This window comes from Taeniopygia guttata, chromosome 4, assembly GCF_048771995.1.
Source record: "Taeniopygia guttata chromosome 4, bTaeGut7.mat, whole genome shotgun sequence".
NCBI classification, from domain to species: Eukaryota; Metazoa; Chordata; class Aves; order Passeriformes; family Estrildidae; genus Taeniopygia; species Taeniopygia guttata.
The window spans coordinates 27,688,109-27,711,654 of record NC_133028.1 but is presented as its reverse complement, the minus strand read 5'-3'; the positions used below and the strand labels follow the sequence as shown (position 1 = coordinate 27,711,654).

Sequence of the window (23,546 nt, the reverse complement as noted above, 5' to 3'; positions counted from 1 at the left end):
CTTTTTATCCCCAGCACTATAAAATGCTACAACCTACTACAGATGGATAGTGATGGTATGTCTTGGAGGGAATAGGAAAGTTGTGTAAACCATCTATTATCACCTAGGTCTCAAAAGGTTCATTTAAACTTCACAAGACAGGAATTTGTAATTTATATGCAAACTGGGCTTATCCTCTTCCTGTCTACATTATTTAACACACTGCTAATATATACTCTCATGTCTGTGATCAAGAAAAGTAAATACAACAGCTGACCAGATATGCACTGCATTTTTATTAATTTAATCTTAGCTTCTCAGGCTTATCAAAAACATATATGTATTTCAAGGATTTGATATTTTAGAACTTTACATAATACTCACACTCTCACAAATCCCTCTGACTTTCATATATACATAGCCAATGAAAATCTACAGCAAAGGAAATTAAGATAATGTGTTTGTGAGAGCTAACACATAAAACTTCACCTGCACCTGAGAAACAAATTAAATTATTTTTTAAAACAAAAGTAAAAAACACTGTCCAAAATCTGTGCTGTCATTTACTCCCAAATACAAACATCAAATGACAGAATACGCAGAGCTTGTTTGGTACACAGTTTTTTGCCCATTAATAACTCTACTCCCACCTAAGGAGCAATGGGACCATGCTTACTCCCAGTTCTGCAGTATGCACTCTATCAGTGTGCAGTCAAGTACAATTTTAGACATAGTGTCTATGTCTCATTTATAGGACTTCAAGAATAGGGAGCAATGTGACAAACTTCTGGCATCTGAAGAACAAAGACTAGACTTTCTATTGAGAGGATATTTCTCATAAAAGATGCCCTGATCCTTGTTTTATAAAAAGGTTTATTTCTCAATAGAAAAGTATATTTTAAAACACAACTATTTGCTAACAGCAGTATAAAACTCTACAGTTTTAACTTCATAAAAGTTTAACAAAACATAAATATTGTCTACCACTTACATTCCTATATACAGACCTTGCATTAGCTAGTTAAATAATTAAGAGATAATAACTCAAAAATGAATGGCACACAACTACATTATTCAAATTCCATGTCACAGTGCACAATCACAGTAACACAAGGAAGAGCTTAAAATCCTCAGTCACTGGATTCTGCTTTGTTCTCTTTATAGCTATGTTCCTCTTCTCTCTGCAATAATGCACCAGTTTCCATGGTCATAGCAGGAAGAAAGTATGTGAAGCTCAGGCACATTCTCTTCTACCAGAGAACTCAGCTCCCCTTCCCGAAAAACATGGTAATAACGCATGAAGGCCTTTGTATCCAACATGGCATCAGTTTGGTCCCCAACAGACACTGCTGAATCCAAAGCCGAGTCAGTGGAGTCAGTTGTTGAAGTTCTTTTAAAAAACTTGCTGGCATCAGACTTACCAGCATCATCCTTATTACAACCACAGATGCAGTCCCTGTCTTCCACTGGGCCATTTATAAATGAAGCTTTGTCCCCCTTGCTCTGAGCTACACTTTGGTGTCCTCCATTTAAACATAAATCCTTCGGTGCATCTGTGGCTGGTGACCACTGTGGTTTTTTGAGAGACAGGCCTTCCACAAACACATCATCATCATCATCTAAACTCTGTTCATTTAACAGTGCCCCATGGTGACCTAAATCCAAACTGCAGTGTCGTGAATGTTGAATGGGTACGGTGCTGTTGGCCCACACTCCTTCATGTTTCAGGTGCTTCATTTTGTCACTTTGCTTTCTCAGGGCTGATTCATCAAGGGATCTGGAGAAAAACCATGAGCGGAAAGATCTTCCTAAAGCACTGTAAAATCTGTTTTCTTCCTCAGAAATTTTCATGCAGCAGGCTCTGGGTAAGCAATGGTTCATACTGCGGGGATGTTTTGAATCAGTTTCTGGCTGCAGATTGTTTTGGTAGCTGCACTCAGAGATTACAAGCTTTGCAGGGTGTATGTCTTGGCCTTTCGCAGTATGGACAAACTCACCCTTATCTCCAGATTGATTTGATTCTGAAAAATGGCGTGAGCACAAGGCCTTGTTCCATGGAACAAATACATCTTGTTTCTCAAAGTGACGATTCTTTTGTTCCATAGCCCAAACATAAATCATTATTTGGCCTCCAGGCATCAATATCCTTGCCATTTCCTTTATTGCTTTGATTCTCCTTTGTTTAGTTGAGAAATGATGTATCACTGTGAAAAAAGAAAGGTATTATGTACTGAATATTAGTAAAGACAAAGCATTTCCATCTACAACCTGTTCTACACGTTCAAGCATTTCAGTTGCCTCACTCCAAATTATCACTTGCTGCAAGTCAGCAACAGTGCTGAATTTATAGGTACCACAATGGAAGGTTACCTCAGACTGCTCTCTTTTATGTTCAATAGATAAAAATAGGAAAATCTGGAAGGAGGAAATTAATCTCATCCAAAACAGGGATTCAAGAAAAGTCAGGTATATAAGCTGAAGGTTTCTGTTTCTCTGCATAATCCATAACACAATATAACATGGCATGCTTTCACTTAAACTAGGTGAGTTAGTATCAAGTTGACTTTAGTTTTTGGCACAATTTTCAGACTTATCTTACTGAAAATAGAAAATTTTTTCACCATATAACAAATAACAGCAAAATGTAGCATCAGTAAAAAGATACTTTGAACTTTCACATAGCACACTTGGAAAAGATCTAGTGAGAAAATTTAGACAAATATTCACCATTGCTTTAATTTTGTCAAATTAAATTTAATTTTTGTAAAAAATAATGTCTACATTGCATGTCTCAGCATTTTATGATTTTTTTATGTTATGTTATGCTAGTAAAAAATAAAGTCAAATTTAAAATAAAAACTTGGATCACAATATTTTGATTTTCTTTCCAGGACAATTTCTACATTTTCAAATTTCACTCCAATGTGAAATGACACTACATTTCAAGATTTCTACATTATTTCTATCTTCCTATTCACCTGGAGTACGAATGAGCCAATTTTAACAGTCAGAGAATAGCTAAGAGAACTATTTTCTCTCTAAACTCTCAGAAGCATTAACTTGTACTGAGCTTGGACACATTGGTCATGTTTTTCTATATGTCATCAGTACTAGATTTGCTGACAGAGGCAGCGTACACATACAAGCTTAATTTACCAGAAAGAAATGACAATCAACCAATTGATTGTCAATCTGTGCAAACTCTTTAAGGGGTTAAATATTCCATCTGGTTAGAATCACTCTGCTGGTTCTGCAGAAAAATCAATCCTATAAACATGATTATACCAGCAAATCCAAGAAGTGTACTTGACTAAGTACATAAATACTTGTTTTTCTCTGTAATAGGATGAAAACCACTTTATTTAGAATTAGATGGACATAGGCATACCACATCTCTATTCAAGAGAGATTAAAATCTGTTATTGTTAAATGTACTGAAATAGCATGTGAACTTTTAAACATGTCAGGCTTATAATTGGCATAAACTCTAGACAGATATGCTATCCTTCTGAGTCAGCTGATCTGATAAGCACTGAAATGATGCTATGAGACCTAAAATGTGAGTAGGGCTCACTGGTTAACTAGCCAACATGAAAGCAAAGTAATATGATTACTGCTTGTGTATTAGTCACCCTTTCCTTCCACCTGTTTATGGTAAAGATACATTTTAAAATAAATTTCTATCACATTTCAAGTAGTTTTTTGATTGCTATCAATATTCATTATCATGCTTTGTACTTTTGCTGATGAATTAAAAATCCCTGAAAGGAGCTCAGTCAAGACTAGAGTTAAAAATGTAGACTAATTGGGCACTCTTTTTTATCTACACTTTGCAAATTATGCTTCTCAAATTACAAGTAGTATTTTCAAAAAGAGATGTCAGAAGAGTTATGATGCAGAGTTGCTCTGGTCATTTTAGACAACAAGCACTTTTATGAATCTGAGTTCTTATGACTAAGAGAAATCCAAATTCATAACACATATTAGTTAATGCAAGTTCCAAGTTCTGCTATAAAGTTTTCATTTGCTGATCAAAACAGATGCTATGGAGAAACCAAGCGTTTGTCTTGAGCATCTAATCTGTTTAAGCTTTAAGCAGCCATGTTTAGATTAGTTTTCCCTTGTTTACAATCCATGCTGGAAGGAAATCTTTTCTCTACCACATATAAACAAACAAGTGATATGCATATTTCCTTGGTCAGCAGTGCCTCTTGAGTAATGGGAGTTATGTTTATTCATGTTGACTAAATTAATTTAAGTTATATCTCCTGTAATTCTAAGGAACTGTTTCAAAACAATTACACACGGAAGCCACATGGAAAGAAAAGAACATTCAGAAATTCTCATTTGCTGGGGCCAGAATGTAGGTACGTTTTCTTACCTCCAATTGAAATTACTGCATTGAAGCACTGATCCCTAAAGGGAAGGTTAAGGTTGTCACACACCAGAACTTCATCACCTTTCTTCCTTGCAATTTCTACCAGTCCTTCACAGTAATCACAGCCCAGATTATACACCTGACTGTTGACACTGAGATACTTTCCAGTTCCACAACCTAAAGAAAAGGATACTAGATCAGAAGTCATATATTCCAAACATTTGTTCTCCCCCCCAAAGCAGTGAAAATAATATGCAGGCTTTCCTAATCGTAAATTTTCCTGAAAAACAAGAAGAGGGTTTGTGCTGACTAGCCTAACTGCTGTTCATTTGTCCTGTTTAAATTGTATGTTCACACTATTAGGATTGTAACAGTACCAACATCACCACAAAAATACTTATTACACAGCCCTGTATAATAGCAGGTTATCTGTATTTCTGTGGGGAACAGGGATAAGTGCAGGTGGGAGGAGGAAAGAATTATCCTTTGTATTGTACATCTTCAAGAATAAAAACCCAACAATGCTGCTTCACACTGAGTCTACATAGCCTGGTATCCCACTACCAACAAAGAGCATAAATGAGTGCCCAGGAGAGGGTAAAAAAAGGATAAGCATTAAGGCCTTCCCCAGTACCATTCCAGCTTCCAACTACTTTCTGTTCAGGGGATTTCCTGAAGCCACTGTGTTATGTTTCAGTGATCTGCAGCAGATCTCTTTTCTTTGCTTAAGCCCATGCAGTACTTCTCCAGGGGATGCATTCCATTTCTCTCCAAGAAGTCCTAAACCACAAATGCCACTGATACAAGTCAGAGTGGAAAATTTTTACTTTAGATACATGTGGAGACCCTGGGGGGCATCCCCTAGGTTGGGGAAACACAAGAAGCTTCCCTCAAAAAGCCAATAAAACCCCATTGGCTCCTTGCCCTGTTCCTAGCTCAGTTCCTGTGTCCCTGGGCCCCTGTTCCCTGACAGGCCCTCATCTTTGTACTGCCCCCAGACCAGGGTCACCCCAGGCCCTTTGAGAGACCCTCCATGTGTGTGTGCCTGGGACTCTGAACATCTCACCGCACGGCTGAATTAAACATCTGTGGATACCATGCAAAGGCCCTTTCTGCTTCTTTACCCTGGACTTTACTAGCAGCAATTCAGGCTGCAACAGATACAGACTCAAAAATAATTATACATCATGAAAGTTCTTTCTATATTGCAAGCACATCCTGTTTTTGTCTTTGTGCCAGTCCATTATAACCCATGTAAATGTAATGAACTGTTCCAGAATGTCTTCTCAAGGACTGTGCTGTACTAAACTGAAATCTTTCAGAGGATCCCTCAATGCCTTATGCATAACAAGCACTTTTCAAAATTATACTGGGAGCAGTTCACTGCAGCTCTGGGTCACTAGTGAGGAATAATTTCTGAAAGTTGACAGCCAAGCAATGGGGTAGCAGCTTGGCAAAGAGAATCATTTCAGTACTGGTAATTCGATTTAAAGGCTTGGAGTTATCTTTAGAAACATCACTGCTTCTCGCAGCGCTGCTGCTCTCGGTGATGTTAATGTGCGCCATTATCTAGAGAGACAGCACAGGAACCACTGCAGAACAGAACAGCACTTCAGTTGTGAAAAAGAGCGTATTTCTCAGCTAAAAGCAAGCACTATTCTTTGAAGTAACACTTGAGAAAAATGGAAAATACTAACATTACTAATGCAGTTCAAGGAATATATGCAATAACACATGAAGCTCTGCATGCTACAAAACTACAAATTTTAAAAATTTGTATTAATTATTATTCATTATTGTGTTTGCAGAGGAACACTTTTATTCAACCATCATTAATTTGGAAGATTCAGTTGCATAATACATGGCGTCTGGTGAAGTACTCTTTAATCACTGTGAGTTTTTGGAAGTATAGGGTCCTCTCTGGAATGGAGCTAAATAGTGTCAACAATCACAGTATACTAAAAATCTACATTTGCCAGAGATTCACTTTTAAATGAATCATCAGGAAGGTGAATTCCTTGAAGCTAACAATGGCCAAGCTATTTTTATGTGTTTTGATCAATGAAAAATAGTAAGGCAAATAGACAAAATTATGTTTCAATAAAAGGCAGTATTAAACTGAAAATTACAAATTAAAGATCTTATTTTGAAAACTTTAGTGCCACTAGGCACTAGTGCCACTTTAGTGCAACTCCTCCTTAAATACATGCCAAAACTAAACACAATTGTCAGATTCCTGTAGAACTTATTAAACCTTATAAAAGAAGATACCTTTTGTGCCTCAGTGGGAGTATTATTGGCAACTCTAAGAACTGATCTCGTCTTGATGCAACAGCGTGACCTTAAGCTTTCAGCAATCACTGCTGATAAAGCCTCAAAAGACTTTAGCTAAGATGCAAATGACTTCTATTGAGGTGGCAATGATTTTGGTTGAGAAGTATCAATCTAGCTCACAGCTGAGTGTATGCCATAGGAATTTCCTGAGATTATCAGTGACAATGGTGCAGACATATAAAAATAGCTACATGCTCAAAATAATATCAATCAAGTATTTTTGGTATAATGCTCAACAGGAGCAGGAAAACTACATATTATCTTCTGATTATGGCCTACAGCATATTCAAGTAATGTTTTTGTCTTATAGGATAAAGCAGATGCATAATTTATTGCGCACATTTGTTAAACCTTGCTGTGTAAAAATATTTTTTAGTTTAACCAGTATGGAAAAGACAATGGTGCAAACAAGCATTTGCTTTGCAATGTGCTGTATAGGACTGAAGTCATAATGCAAGCAAAGGAAACATGCCAGCACCTGGAAGCCCCCAGAAAATCTGCAAGAACAACAGAAATCCAGGTATAAATACTATAAGTAGGGAAGACAATGCCATAACAGGAAAACACCTAAATATGGTGTCCATATTTAGGTTCACATGGAGATTCTCAGACCTTTTTTTTTTTTTTTTTAATATTTTTAACAGCAATCACATCAGAAGATTTCTCTTAAGAAAAAGCCTTGCTCAGATGAGCTTTAGAACAAATTAAAACCAATAAATTGCAGACTTGTATTACATAAACCAAGTCATCTAAAGAAACTAAAATATTAAGTAACTGGGCTATTAACATAATTTTTTCAAAAGGGCTCCAGGGGAATTAAAGACCATTAAGCCAGTGGGGAAATTGATAGATTAAGACTCAGCTCAACAAAAATGAAGGAAAAAATTATTTACTGTCTATGTGATACGCTGCCAAAGAATGAAAAGAAGTTGTATATGGCATCTAGCATTGGGGCTTAAAAACAATTTTAAAACAGATTTAAACAACTTTAAAAAACAGTTGATCTGAAGGCTAAATTTAATTAACAGGTAAACTAACAAAGCTTATAAACAATATTTTATGCCACCTCAAAGAATGGCTTACCTATATCAACCACGAGACTGCCAGGCTTCTGTTCCAGCAGAAAGTTCCGAACACGAGGCCATGCTTTGGTCTGCAGATCACTAAAATAGGCAGCAGTGTTTTCATACACACTGTGCACGTGCTGCTTTTCTAGCTGGGTAGCCTCATGTTCCATCCTGAAAACATAATCAAGATTATGTATAACAAAACACAAACTTCTGCAGTATAGACATTATATTTTATAATATGGCATGCATAATTCAGGACCTTGTATGCTTATACTCATAAATTACATCCATCTACCAGTCATATTTATAAAATAGTCTTTACTCAAAGGATCTGATTTTATTTCATGAAAGTCAAGAGAAAATGTGAATGTATCACCTCTCCTGTGAAGCATTATGTAACTGAACGTGACTATGCAATAATAGGCACATTCCCAAGTTCACCAATATAGTAAAAGCTTACCTGGTGCAAAAGAGAGCCTGTATTCAGTGAAAGTGCAGAATGGTTATAGAATTATACAATTATTTAGCTTGGAAAGACCTTTACGATCACCAGTGCAACCAACTGCGAATAGGATTTTAAGAACCAACTTTCCTGTTGTTGCTAATGTCATGTAGGGAAACTACTAATATGTTACTTGAAATATAACATGGTCCCTGAAACCTAAGCCCCTAAATCATTCATAAGTGATTTGTGGTTTATCAGCCCTCTAGAAGTAACTATTTTGCTAAAATTGTTTGTCAACCAAACCTCACTTTCCCTACTTCCACTCCACTACCTTCATGTCTTAGCACAGTATTTTAGTTTAGTGATTCAAGAAGTGGTATCTTCTTAAACTTCAAGTACTACCCCTGAGCTCATTAGACTACCAAGTGGATGCAGAATCCCATAGTACAAAATCTCACATCTTCCTTAATGTATCCTCTCATCCAAGGACCAACCAGGTCAGGCTTGAACATCTGATGAAGGCTGATGAGATTACATTCCAAAGTGTTAAGGCATTTTTCAAACTAACTTAAACTGCCTGTTTATATAGGAAATATTTCTTCCCATTATTAAAACAAAACTTATTCAATTGTCCAAGAGCTCCACAGAGATTAAAGCCTGCTTCCAAATATCAAACAGACTAAGCAATGTATTATCAAGATAAAATTATAAAAGTGACTCCTTTGACTGCATTTGAAAAGGTCAAAAGCAAAGAATTTAATTTACTTTCCTTGATTTTCAAATAACATACACTTAGGAACCATAATAAAAATTTCTTCTTCCTGTCACTTTTAGTATTGAAATACATTAGTATGAGAGAAAAGATGAGACTATATAAGAAATTATGATATCTATGAGAAAAAACATTTTTATTATTTTTTAAATGTATGTGTAATAATGTGAGCTGGCAGCACAGCTGTTCTACAGACACAACCTGTCCTACACCTGTCCTACAAATACAATCTTTTTCATTTAAAAATTTTTTAAAATGGGAATTAATCCCAGTAACTGAAAAAAAACAACATACTTCAAATGTGTGTCAATGTTTACAGGATAGTATGTAAGGCTTGATCCATTTCACTGGTACTGTGTAAGAGGAACAAATTCTTAACAATTTTCACAGTCTATTCTGACTGTAGTATCTATCAATATCTCTCTTCAAAACATTTATGTTCAATATTTTCACAATCCATAATTTATCTTTTTTTCTACAATCCACAGTTTTCTTTAATTTTGCATTAGCTCACCTTTTACTAGGTGAATATACACATATACATAAAAATTAAATTCAGGAACAGTATAGCACATATATAGGCAGGTTTTCAGTTTCATTGAAGAGTGAAAAGCTGTAACAGACTGAACAAAAGAAGCAACATAGACTTGAAATTATATTACATGTGCCAGAAGTTACTCAATCAAACTTTTCTAAGAATCCATTTCAAGTTATATTGTCACATAGAATAGATTAGTTGCAGTAATTTCAAGTAAGTATTCCTTAGATTCAAAAGCTCAATCCTTTGTTTTTATTTGACCCTTAAATAAAATAAATTAGGTGTTACATGTCTCCAGCTGCCTTTTTTCTCTGCCTCAAAACATACTCTATTTTGTTGTTCAACTGCCTAGCAGTCCTCTAAGCAGTAATTCCAAAGACTAACAGTCATTTATTTTATTTTGTTCCCTGATAAGCTCCCTGCTCTAATTTATATTTCATGTTTAGTTACCATGTGGTTCAGTGTATCCAAGTGCTTTCTTTTATCTTTCTACTTGAAGCTCTTTGTTCAACCTTTGCAGTTTTTAAAAAGAACTGAAAAGGCAGAATGTTTTGAACCATTCATACTGAATTCCAAATGCTGACTTGTTTTCTCTATTTTCCTAAAATGCCTACATTGAATTCCAATGCAGACTGAGATCTGGCTTCATTTCCTAATGAATCCAAGACCATTAAGTTCTTCCTTTAACTTTCTCATTCACTGGAACTGGTACTGAGTCTTCAACTACACAGGATGTGCTGGAGACTTCCACATCTTACAACACACATTTTTAGTGTCAAGAAAATAATTTGGTTATAATAGAATAATGGTAGTATACTTAAAGACAAATTATTTCATGCACCATTCTGTAACAATCTACATTCCTGCTGATTGTTTCAATTTGGCAAACAATTAAGGCACATGACAATGAAACTTCCCAATTTGACTTTCCAGTCAAGATCCATAATACTATCAGGTTTTACTTTGCACCATGGCAGGAAATGTCCCAGCATTTAACCTTTCCATTTCAATGTTTACAAAACAAAACAAACAAAACCAATGCAGCTGTATCATTTTCAGACATATATGCTGTCACCAAAAAACCACAGAAGCTTAGACCCATGCAACTTTACCAGCCAAACTCAATGCCCCTATTTCTCTGCCTAAACAAAAGCAACCATAACAACTTCTTTGCTTTGAAAGTAACAGTGCCTCTGTTGGACATGCATTGTAGAAAACGTTCATTTCATCCAACTTCTGGATTTAACTTCCTGGATAATTGGTAAGTCTGTTTTGCAAAGTGGGTAATGAAAATCTGCCCAGAAATCCCACTGCTTCAGCAACTGCTCCAGTTCTCATTTAAGCTTTCCAGAAGCTGTCTGGTAAGAGCAGTGAAGAGAAGCAGAAGGTGGTAATTATGGACACTTTTCCCATGCTCAATTCTTCTCTTCTGCTTATGCTCCTGCTAAAGGGCTCATGGAGAGGCTTGGAGCAGAGATGGGAGTGTGCAGTAAATGGGCAATGAGCTGTTCAGTCACTCTGCAACACTTGCAAGTCTTGCCAAGTCCCAGAAATATGAACACAGCTCAACAAACGTCCACCAAACAGGCAGCTTGGATAAAAACTGTAGAACAGGATTCTCTTCCCTTTCAGTGCTTCCTGGGCATCCTCCTGGGGATTTGTTCATGAGACTACAACAGGCCCTTGTTGCAGCTGATCTATTAAATTAGGAAACTGGATAAAAACTGTATTTTCAATCCTGCTGAATTTGCAGGGAAATGGATCACAAGTCCATAATATATAACTTTTGTTCATTAACAAATTGTCAGGAAGTAAACAGGCTGTAGTCCATTGACTTTTTCCTACATTTCCCTTTTCCCTCTTTATTAAGAAAAAAACCCAAACAAACAACCCCCCCCCCACAAAATATTACACCTGCCAAGAAGGTAAAAGGAATTATACAAACACAATATATATTTTCATATCTATATATCTCACTAAGAGTTCTCTGACTCTAAGGTAATCTAATTTCTTCCCATTCCATTAACAATCTGCAACCCTTTAGATAATTAACTTTTCAAGGATACTGCTTTAATAAAAGTCGTGTTGCTTGGGTATTTTTTATTGCTGCTGAAGTAAAAAATACATTTCAGCAAGTGACCTTGAAATGAAAACAAACAAAACTGATAACCCCCATTTCCAACATTTTTTGAAAATCATATTTGGGTTTTGGGGTTTTTTTTTTGGGAGGGGGAGTGTGTTTGGATTTTTGCTGTTGGTTTTGAAAGCATTTAATTTACAGTGTTGACTAATGGTATTAAATACCTCATCCTCAAGTGGACAAAATACTTGCTGGCTCCCAGATGCCTGGGGTGTCCTCAAACTGAAGCGCAGAAGTAGTGTTCAGTCCAAAAACACTGCCTCTACCACAGTCTACCCCAAAAGCTTTTCACACTTACCTGCAGTTTGGAATCACTTGCAGACATCCTCACCTACCACAGTTTATCTCCTCCCAGTCACCTACAATATTTATTTTCCACATTCTTTTCATTTACTGCAACTTCCTTCATGTCCTTTAGCATGTGCTATGTCAGCATGGCTATTTAACTTGATACAATACTGCATAACACTGTGAAGTCTTGACCTGGCTCATGTACAGCTCCTCCTTGCTTTTCTATCCAGGCCAAGCACAGTACCCAGGAAATGTCACAAAGCTTTTGTCAATGGCCTCTCGGAACCACACTGCAATCTTCCTGCATTGCTCCCATTTGTCCTGAAATCAATTGCTCTTGATTAATTTGCGCCACAGGCCTTCCTCGTCTTCTCTCTTGCCACTGCCTATTTTCTCTAACCCTTTGATGAGCAGCATGGATTCACTCAATTCAGGGCAAGATTTCAGCCTATTAATGAGAACACCTCTTAGATACACTTGTTTTCACATGCTGATGGGAATTCTCAACATCATAAGAACAACTGCTTCAAAGATCTAGGAAATTCAGCACAGCTGTGTCTCTCTGTTGCCAGAGCAACATAAATCTTGATTACACATGCAATAACCTAATTAATCTTAAATGGAACAGGATAAACCACAAGGGCTAGGTCTACCTCCTCAATACCCTGCTCTCCAGCAATAACACATGCACTTGTAGCTGTTATTAACACCTAAGTAAAAGGTGGGGCAGTCCAAATTGTATTTCTCCCTTCTTCTTATTCTCTAGAATAGGGAGAAACACCTATTCAGTGAAATACGTTTCCAGTTTACTTCCAAAACTTATCAGTCTTTTCATTCAAATACAGGCAGCCATGGAAAGTGAAGTGTACAGCCAAGTGGACTATAAACCACAGTATTTTTTCCCATGCAAAGACAAAAATCCAATAAATCTCCAACAACAAAACATTATTGCAGCCCTTCTGAAAAACAAACCTAAGATTTCTTTATCAGAACTTTGCTCACTCTTGGATTGAATTTATAAGTTCAATAGCAGCAACTTCCATTCTGATGGACAGTTTCAATAATGCAGACAACAAACTGGTCTATGCTGACATACCAAGTGGCTTCCAGATATGATCATTACGCAAAGCAGCTGCATTAGTAAACAAATGATAATGAAACAAAATAATAGGAATGCTGTCATGAAGAGTTAAACTAGCTGCAATGAAAGTTTAGCAAGAGGATACAATAGAAGATGATTTGCTTACATAAGGCTAACAGCTCCAGTAATTAATTTCAACCATGCATGAACCATTATAATCCCATGAAAATGCACAGCCTGAAATCAGAGCAAGGGAAGCTCCACGCAGCATTACTAAAACTTTTTTGAGCTGAAATCCTAGTTCAAAACCATTCCTCCAGTAAAATTTGGCAAATTCTGAAACAAAAAATAAAGAGCTAGGATACATTTGACAAGAACCAGAGTTAGTGGAACACTAACTGTGAAATGAGCATTTTAAAGTAATTTCGTTTATTGAAGTCATTATCATTGTATTTTTTCTTACTAAAATACATAGAACTTTGTTCCAGCAAAATAGTAAAAGAACTGAGACTGCTCTTACAAGACCTTGGACAAAATAAGCTTATAGTTCAAGCTCTAGTAACTCAAAATGACAGCCATTCACAGTCACATTAATTTTGTTAGCTTTATTTTCCAGTTCAGACAAAACCTAGTACTATTCACTGCACATTCTTGGATCAGTTAATCATTTAATATTCCCCCTTGCTGCTTCGCATTTAGGGTCATAGTCTATGTACCTGAAACGTTACACTGTAAACAGATTTATTTATTTTCACTAAGTACATAAACTGCATTCTGTAGATCGGTCGCATTCTGCTAAATGAAAATGCACAAACATGGACCCTGAGTACACAGAAGCTTCACAGTCCCTTTATGTGTCTGTTCATCTTTACTATCACATTAAAACTCACAAATCGCCTCCCAGCACTGAGTCCCTTCCTACTGAAGTCCTACACAGTCAAAAACCCGTGATGCTCGATGTGCACTGATGTGGATCTTCAGATCCTGCACAGAAACACTCTGTACAGGCATCAGAGGAGAAGTGGGGACTAGAAAAAATTTGGCCTACTAAGCAGGAAGGAAAGTCTAATAATAAGTAATGCTGAGAAGAGCAAAGTATTTAAGATTTTCTTCTTCACTGCTCATATTAATTGCCACCAGGTGTCAATACATCAGTGACAAAGGGATAAGAACTTAGGGAGAGAGTACGTTGGGGCTTTTAATTTCAGAGTTTTCTAAACTAGCCTAATAAACAGTATGTAGGGAACTGATTGCGCTGGTTTCGGGTTAGACAGTCTCGGAGTCACAAGAAATTAGTTTTGAGAAACTGAGGGCAACATGTACAATCCCTGGTTTCATCATACTCTAGTAAAAAAAATTAGGGACAGTTGTTTTAGATTTTAGAAATTACACTAGAATGGTACAGTTGGTACCATTTTGAAGAGAATATTTAGAGTGTAGTTATCAAAATTCACTATCAGACTGGAAGGATAGCCTCAGCAAACCTGCCCAGAAATATGCTTTGGACACTCCTCAATAATTTTTTGTATGATACTTGCAGACAGACCAAACCATCAGGGTCCAAATGAACTGGATAATGGTAACAGAATTCAAATGTGTAAAAGATCAAAACAGACAAAAGCAAAGCATTACTTTTAGATAAGAATAACCAACTGCACAAAGACTGAAGGAGGGAGGATGGGATGACTGGCAGCAGCTCTGCAGAAGTGGATCTGGGCCACATATAACATTTCGCAGATTTAACACCATACGTGTTATGTTGTTATGATGGTTTTAGCAATATACTGTTGCCAAAAAATAAGAAAAGGAAAAAAAAACCACAGGATCAGCACACAGAAATAAGGCAAGTTATATAAGATTTTCCTTCTCCTACATTCAGCACTGCTGGTATATCAGGTTGAGCATTATGTTCAACTTCAAGCAAGAATAAATTAAGAGAACAATTATGGGATACTGTATATATCTAGGAGAGCAGAAATCACGTAAATCCTGAAGAAAGAAATTTGTTTCAAAGTGTTGGTCCAGAATGAGAGAGGACCATTTCATAACAAGAAGGGCTATTGCAAAGTGGAGGGAAATATCTGTTTACCAAAACTGAAGGCAAAACACACTAGCCTAAGCTACAACATGGAAGATGCAGATAGGGCACTTTAAACAAAAGCAGATGGACAGACAAGCACGGGAAATGACTGTGGACAGGGTAGGACATGGAGCTTCTACCAATGGGGTTTTAAAAATCTAAGTCAATTAAGCACCTGTCAGGAAATACTCTGTACCCTGCATCAGTATTTCAAAGCCCCTGACCATGCCAATCTACCCATAAGCTTTAAATGCAGCTATTTTTTCTCCTTGGTCACTGTTTGTCTCAAACATTTGTATGCAATTATCACATTTTCCAGCAGTTAAGCAAGCATTAAATATTTAGTACTTTCCATCTTCCCTGATGAATCAGTCAAGGTGGTCTTTTACAAGTACTGTTGCCATTCTAAGTATCCTCTCCATTTGTCTTGATTGTTTAGGCCAAGGGATATTCACAGGAATATTTTATTCCTGAATGTCACTCTACAGTTCTCAAATTACAGGTTTTTAAATTTCTTCTGTGTTCTCACACTCTGGGTTTGCATTTAGAGTACTATTTTCAGTTGGATTAGCTTTAATTTATGTGGTATAATTCTCCTTTTTTTCAGTCATAGAGCTCATCACTGTTGGTACTTACATGGTACTTGCTGTAATACACAAAACCTCCCCATTTAAAATTATTTACAAAGTGACTTAAGACATTCAATTACTTGAAAACATATTTTCTGCTGAAATCTCAGAGACAGAAAGTAGCATATTATCAAGGAGGATCTAAAATGGAGACTGCCAGTGGTTACCTTTGATCTCGAGATATAAAATGTTGTATAATCAATTACAGTAATCACAGAACGAGAAAAGTGGTTTCTCTTGATACATTTTATAAACTACTCTTGATTATCACGTTTATTACAAGTGAGCATATAATTTCCTATCTCAAAATATTCATATACAAATGTATTCAGTATTCAGCATACTTGCCAAATACAGTTTTAAAAGAACAGATCTTGTGGTAGACAGTACTAGGTACTGTTACCTCAGTAGATGGCCACTGAAATGAAATAAAAGCCGGTATGACTTTTGTTTATCCTACAAAACTAGACAATCTGACTGATACACTGTTTTGGCTTTTTGTTTTTGTTTTTTGTTAAGTTTTAGTTATAGGAAGTCAGGTATTTATATTTATTTCTCGAAAAAGAAAAGGTGTCTCATATATCTTCGAGGCTAGAGCTCCAAAGTGTCCTAAGTACTCTCTAATAGTAACTGGGTGTTTATGCAGCTGACAAAGGCTCCTGAAGATACACCAGTAATCCTATCAGGGTTCAGATTTAGACCTAGACACAGAAAAACTGCATTACGTTGTTCCTGAAAGCTTGAGGCATAACCCTCTGTGCAGTGTCTGTCACCGATGGCTCCTTCCAGTGGTAACTGTAGTAGGCTGAGCAGTGTGAAGGGCTAGTGGTGCGTTAGTCAAAATCCCTAGAAAAGATCCTTTGTTTTCATAAATCACCAGACTTTCACTCAAAGATTATTTCCTTTTAAATGCATTATAGTATGAGTGATACCTTTTCACATAACTTGTGAAGTCTAAGCCCTCTATTTTAAAGACGAGAAAGGCCTTTGAAAAACACAATTTTTCTTCATCAGCATGGAAAGGAAAGGCTCCCTGGGGGGAGCTGAAATTTCATATAAACACTACTGAAGTTCTCTATTTGGAAATAATTTTAATCCCGTGGCCTGTTTAGGTGTATTTTTTTTTTTTTTTAAATCAGGAAATTATTGTATGACAGGGGAAAAAAGTTGATATCTACAAACATCAATATTTGGAGCATCAAAATAAATATTAGCTTAGAAGAAATTTGGGCTGTAAGTAATTAACTTCTCTGAAATTATTACATGTTGATGTGAATGTAAAGTTATCTTCAAAATGGAATACTTTTCAACAGCAAAACATAAACCAAATAATACAGTGCCTTTTGTCCAACTGTGTTCCGCTTAAACTTTTCTGACAAAAAAAAAATCGGCCAGGATTCTGTGTCACATGAGTTTAAGCCAGTTACATAAAGCCTGGCTTTGACACAAGTATTTATCTTATTTTTCAACAATTAGATTCTTTTTCTCCCACTCATTCAGTTAATATTCCTATGTCCATTTATGAAGGTACATACAAATTTTTTAAATATCACTGTCTTTACTCTTATTTCTTTCATTTAAAAATTATTTCACAAGCATACAGAAATATGAAATAATTTTTCAATCTCTTTAATCTTCATAAATCCAAGAGACATGGCCCTCAAGCCATGTTTTTCTGTCACACAGGAGTATTCCATTGCCATTATGACCTATGAACTGGCCCTGATACTGCAAACATGTGGACATCTGCTTAACTTTATACCTATAAATCACCTTACTGACCTCAGGTAGCCTATTGATAATAACTAAAAGCAGGAATTCGCAAAATATACTTTTTAAGACCGAGCCTTACACTGCTTCTACTGTCCGATATTCCGATTTATCCATCTGGAATGGATCACATAATACCTGCAAATCTGAGAGTTTGCCTGGGAAGTGTTTATCCCTCGATGTAGGGCTGATTTCAAACTCTGTTCAAAGACGTGGTCTATAAATAGCATATATTACTGAAATAAATATATTTATGTACTAGACTGAAAACAAATTACTAAAATGAAACCAACCCTCTGGAGTCCATCAATGGGCAGGAAAAAGTCTTGAAAGGACCATTTCTGTTGCTCATGGAGAGGCTGCTGAATGCTTTTCCTATGTCTTTCTCGAGTCTCATGCACATAATCATAAACTCCAGAAGCATGCTTCACCTGAGCAACTGTATCAGCAAGGAATTTTATCCTGTGCACTACATCAACACAGCACGGCTGCTGAATTCTGCCAGAAATTCTTTGCAAAAGAAAATGCACGGGTGAGCTGATTCCCTGAGCTCTGGCTGCTCCCACTGATGCTCAGCGGGAATGAAAATCCCTTTACAAACATTCGTTAAGCAGCGAACACTCTGCAATGCTGAGAGCCCTGTGTGGCGGCAATACCTCAGTCTTTAGAATCCTCTAGGAAAAGAAGAAAATAATCATGAAGTGTTACGGCTTAGGATTGCTCCCGGTCATTGCTTAGGACTGTCTGCCAACACACAGCGCGTACTTAATTTTTAACTAATCAGGCGACCACGGAGAAACTTACTATTACCGTGGTAAATCCCCCCCGCCACGTTTCGTAAAAACTCCCCTCCCCAAGTGCTACACCAAATTCAGCTCTAGCATCCAGCTCTGCAACCCGCGGCTCCGTTCAATTAAAATGTGACACGGGAGGAGCGGGGACACCGCACGTGTGTAAAAAAAAAATCACTTCAATCTCCAAATCCTTCCCTCTCGGGCTGGGTCAGCGCCAGAGGGGCGACTCCCGGCTCTGCGGGCAGCGTTTTTAAGACGATCATCTCAACCTGCAGAAACGTACCGCGACGCTTTTTTTGTGTGTGTGTGTGCGGTCGGGGTGGGGTTTTTCCTTGCCCCCGAGGCCGGCCCGGGGCGGAGCGGGCTGCCCTGCGCATCCCCCCGCGCCCCGCTCCCTCCCGCCGCGCTCACCTGCTCCCGCGGGGCGCCGGCGGCTCCATGCCCGGCGGCGGGGGCGGCGCTCGGCGGGCCGGGCCGGGCCGGGCCGGGCCGAGCCGGGCCGAGCCGCGGGGCCCCCGGCGGAGCGGCGCGGAGGGGAGCCCTCCCCGCACCTCTCCGCCGGGGCCACCCCCGCTCGGCGCCTCCTGATCCCTCACTTCCCCGCAAGCGGCAGGAGGCGGGGTAAGACGGAAAAGGGGCCGGGTTATCAATTCCCTGTTAACTCTTCTCCTTGCGGTCTTCTCTGGTCCCTTGGGCGGCTTCTGCGAGAAGGACGGTGCTGATGGAGATGAAGGTGGCGGTGGGATGCTCCGTCAGGGAAGTGGGGATTGCTGTGGGGGGAAGGAACAGGGTCCCCGAGCTCCTGTAAACCGAGGGTGATGGGAGCCGCGCTGTCTGCTGATGGCAAAGGCGGCCAAGGAAGATTAGCCTTTGTCATTTAAAGGTTAAGTGCAAAGCTAACCTTTGTGACTAGGTCCTGTCTGCAAGTCTTCCCATCTCGTGACTCTTGAGAGGGAATATTTTTTTTCCCCTACTCCCGCACTGATTCCTATTAAAGCAGTCTAAAAATGGCAGATCGTTTCTATACTTTTGTATACTTACAGGTGTTTATTGCACAAGTGCAAAAAAACCCAGCCATGCACCCCAATACAATTAGCACTATAAACATGAGCTAAAGAGATAGTCCTGTCCCAAGAACTTATAAATTATGGACAAGCGATTACAGATAAAGAAAAATGCAACGAAACAATACCAGCCAATATGACAGGCAGGGAATTCAGCACAACATTGCACAAAGTACTGAATGTACTGAACTATTTACTATTACAGGTAGTCTTTTGCTCAAATCAGTTTTAAGACCTGAAGACAGGATTATAAGGACCATGACTGTGTATTGATGGGATTTTCAAGACTGACAACATTACACAAGAACATGCGTTCCCGTTATTTTGACAATCCCACCTGAATGAAAATATTCAGGGGAAGACTTTAAGAACAAGATGAGAATAAGCACAGTGAAAACACATAAACCTAATATTCTATTAAATGTACCAAAGTCATGGAGTAAGGATGAAACTCTTGGTCTCCATTATGAAGGAATTAAACAGCTAGATTAATAACTAGCCTTCTTAACAGCTTCAAAGAGCTTTGACTAATTTGAAAGACATGAATGTCCTTTGCAAACATTGTGTTGACTTGTCCCTGTTATGCCATACTTCCATGTATGTTCTGCTAATTTAATTCTGTAATATAGTGAGGGCTAAATTGGCAGACAAATCAGGGTCTGCCATTCCCAGGCTCTTTCAGATACCTTTTTTGGAAGATGATGCCATATATGCCTCATTCTTCCTTCAGGTAAAATTCCTCAAGTGTTATTATCACCTTATGTTATTTGTTGACATAATTTACTTATTTTAAAAGCTCTTCAGTTTGAAATAACTGCCTCAAATTCAAGCTTCTTAGAAAAAGGTTATGATGTAGACTCATAAAACTCTACTGTGGGCAATTCACACAGCCTTTTCCCTTACCACCTAATCTTTCCTGGATGTTCCTTAAAACTAGAATTATGTATCAGTCCTATAGATTCTCTCCAGACTTCGTGCTTCTGATGCATTTCAAATATATGTTAGTCATGTAGCTTAATACACTTTAGGAAAGAAAAACCCTTTTTTTAATTAAGGCTAAGCCAACCCCCACATTTATTAAGGTCTCATCATGGTCTCATCATACAAATTTAGGCAGAATGAAAATAGAATACCTTTTCCTTTGGAGTACTATGCATCTACAATTACCTAATAAACTGCAGTCTGTAGCAACCCCTCCTCTCTAAACAATTAAAAGACCTCATTAAAATATTTTTTTCTATATTAAAAAGGATTTAGGTCATTAAATTAAGTGACCAAACATTGGGAAAGCCAGAAGGCTGCCTATGAAACCTTAATTCAGACCTCTTGTGCCTGTGTATTGCAACCCTGTACTTAATTATGAGTTTCTCTGCAGAATACCAGGCTCCATTTGGAACATTTGAAATTATGTAGTGGCAAGCATGTAAGACTGGCTAATTATGTTGCCTCTTGCATTCCCATTCATTTATTCCTTTACTTTCTAGCATCTCTTTTGTGCTCATCCCTTATCATCTTTCATCTGGAGATTGCTCTCTCCCTGGTCTGTCTGAAACCTTTACCCTTAGATAACCTTTTGCAGTCAATCAAGTAAGGGTAACCCCCATACGGTTACAGGAACTGCTAGTTATTCCTTCAAAGGTTATTTGTGATTTTTCTCCAAAGGTGAGGAAAAAAAAAAAAAAAAAAAGAAAAAGGAATAAAAACAAAGCAAGGGAAAAAAGACAAGGAAACCCAAGGAAATAAAAGTTTTCAGGTTGAAGCAGTAGGGAAGTAAGGAATCGAGGTCAGTCTTCATGATATCACAGAGCTTCCTTATTATAAAGGATCATCTCTCAAATTACAAGCTGTACAAAGAGACAGTTGTACTTGAAAGCAAAAGGCAGCATTAAGTTGCCTGGTGCCTTGGATGGGAAGGATCCTGCTGTATTTATATATAATTATGGCTGCAGTGTCGCAGTAGACAGTCTGGAAAACTGATTATTTTTTTTAAGCTTGTGACAAAAACTCTACTTTATGTCTGCTTCATTGGAAGAAGGCCTCATCAGTCTGATTTTTTTTTCCTCTCTACAATGAGTAGTACAAAGAATAAACACCTTTGAGAGGCTTATTTTCTATGCAGATGCTTGAGAGGTAGTCATGAGCTAATGACTTACATCTTTGGTTGGTGAATTTGGTCTTCACATAGAATTATAATGTTACTGTCAAACTGTAATGTTGTTTCAAAAAGTTTTCCATGAGAACTACTAGCAGATGGAAGCAGTGGTGTTTATGATAGTTCTACAGTGAACTAAAAGCAGTAGCTCCACTTCATGGGAAATTTTAGACCTGCAAAACCTAAAAAAATAATATTCTTTTGCAGCAACTATTCGATTTTTTTTTTTTTTTTTTTTTTGCAACATGAAAACCCCAAGCAAATTTGATCTAGAAAAACTATGCTATTTTGGGGTTTCTAAAGTGAAATTTAGTATAAGCATATTTTGTTTGCTTGTCAATCTCAATATCACAAAAGTCAAATTTTCAAAAGAAGTTGCGAAAAATGGTAGTTACTGTCCTGAGTGCTTCAGTCTTTAGGGACTTTCTTACCTTTTCCTATACATGGTCTTTGTAATCACTGGCAATAGAAACTTGATTTCTTAAATAAAATTCATATCCTCTACTTCTCATTTACTTCTATGAGTTTTAATAATAACAAAATCCTCAAAATTTTGATAATACTGTGTGCTGAGCCATGCTGCAGGGTGTAATGGATTTTCTTTGAGTGGGATAAGAAAGCAAAACAAATTTACTGAAAGTAAGCCATATTACAATCCAGTAAAATTAAACACTCATGACTTCAGGAACATAATTGTACAGATAATTTTTCCCATAGGCTTACTATGCAGTCAAGTTTGTATCATGGGAGATTTTTAATGTGTGACCTTCACAGCCTACCATGCAGAGCTGCTGTGGGGATTAACTAGTTAAGATTTGTAAAGTGCTTTGAAGATTATAAGTCATTAAGTTGCACAAGTGCTAAGACTATTACTCAATACTTAAGTACAACCAAGCTTTACAGGACAACTCATGTTCACCTCACTAGAAAGAGTTTTTGTTATTTCTTTGTGATTTCAGTACAGTTGTTGCAAGAGGTAAAGCAGGCAGAACTGACTATGACAGAAGGAAATTCCTTTCTTGTTTCATTATCAGAGACTAAAGTGAGATACAACTTAGTGGTGTTGCAAAAAATTTAGTTGAAAAATAATTATTATGAAATGCACTGGTAGAATTCCACATAAAATGCAGGGCTCCTTAATGTGCCAGTACTGTAATTTTTACTATGTCCTATCTTGCCCAAGTAGATCCATAGACTATTCTCTAGAAGTAGAACTCCAAATCCCAGACCTATAGATAATTTATCAGCTGAAAATGCTGCCAAGTGAAAGTAGGGATGGGCAAAATCTGTACATTGGTAAGTTGTATGTACTTCATATATATTTTAGCTTATTTAAGTCAAAATTTTGGAAGAAATATGAACACACACTGCTGTCTTTATTAATCAGATTGGGAACACCTTGTTCTGATGCAATTGATTTGTTTGGTTTCATTTTGATATAAACCTTCCTCTTTCTTGTTTTATAATGTCAGTTTTCAGCAGCAGGAAATCACTGGGTTTTTGTGGTAGCAAAGGGACAAAATATTTGCTAATAAAATAGCAATGCAAAACAGGACAATGTGACATAATTTTGCACTTAAGTATGCTGGAGATAGAGGAACACATGTTTCAGGATTGCTGACAGACACAAACCGTAGAGGTTAAGGTGGCATATTGTTGGACCCTGAGCTGCATCCCAGCATCCTGAAGTCATGAAGACCTTATTTGGCATGCAGAGAAGGAGGGTTTGGTGTATTTACCTTACAATTGTTATTCAATGGAAGTGTCTTTTCAGGACAAAGCCCTTAGTACTTGCATTTCTTGCCTCTGCAAAAGTGATGCAGACATTTAACAAGGACAGACGTTTCAAGTATATGCATGTCCTCTGTGTGGCTAAAAATAAAGATTACTTTTCTATAGTGTTTTGACATTTTGATCTCAGTTGAAGCATGTAATAAAAATTCAATTTACTGACTGTCTCCAGTATGACTGAAATTCAGCTTTAGAGATAAGTAAAGGTAAAAGAGGGAAAACAGAAAGTGAATAGTGT

At 37.4% G+C, this 23,546-nt stretch overlaps 1 protein-coding gene and 1 non-coding gene across 4 annotated transcripts in view; one reads left to right on the top strand and one right to left on the bottom strand.

Annotated features, from left to right (window-relative positions):
- Window positions 1-252: 252 nt before the first annotated feature.
- Window positions 253-23,546, bottom strand: part of TRMT9B (tRNA methyltransferase 9B (putative)) — a 110,804-nt gene continuing 87,510 nt past the window's right edge. For 2 of the 3 annotated variants that reach the window (XM_072928204.1, XM_030270328.4), the window contains 3 exons: window positions 7,775-7,929; window positions 4,361-4,534; window positions 253-2,183 (listed from right to left, as the gene is read on the bottom strand). In XM_072928204.1, the coding sequence (XP_072784305.1) occupies window positions 1,144-2,183; window positions 4,361-4,534; window positions 7,775-7,929 (1,369 nt within the window). In that variant the 3' untranslated portion in view covers window positions 253-1,143. Of the gene's footprint in view, window positions 2,184-4,360; window positions 4,535-7,774; window positions 7,930-18,712; window positions 18,876-23,546 lie in introns of those variants that run through there. The other variant, XM_030270327.4, reaches the window with a different exon arrangement.
- The window catches only part of LOC116808182 (uncharacterized), a 32,365-nt gene continuing 27,606 nt past the window's right edge, over window positions 18,788-23,546 (top strand). Inside the window, exon 1 of the transcript XR_004367634.3 lies at window positions 18,788-18,922. This is a non-coding gene — a transcript (uncharacterized protein). The remainder of the gene's footprint in view (window positions 18,923-23,546) is intronic.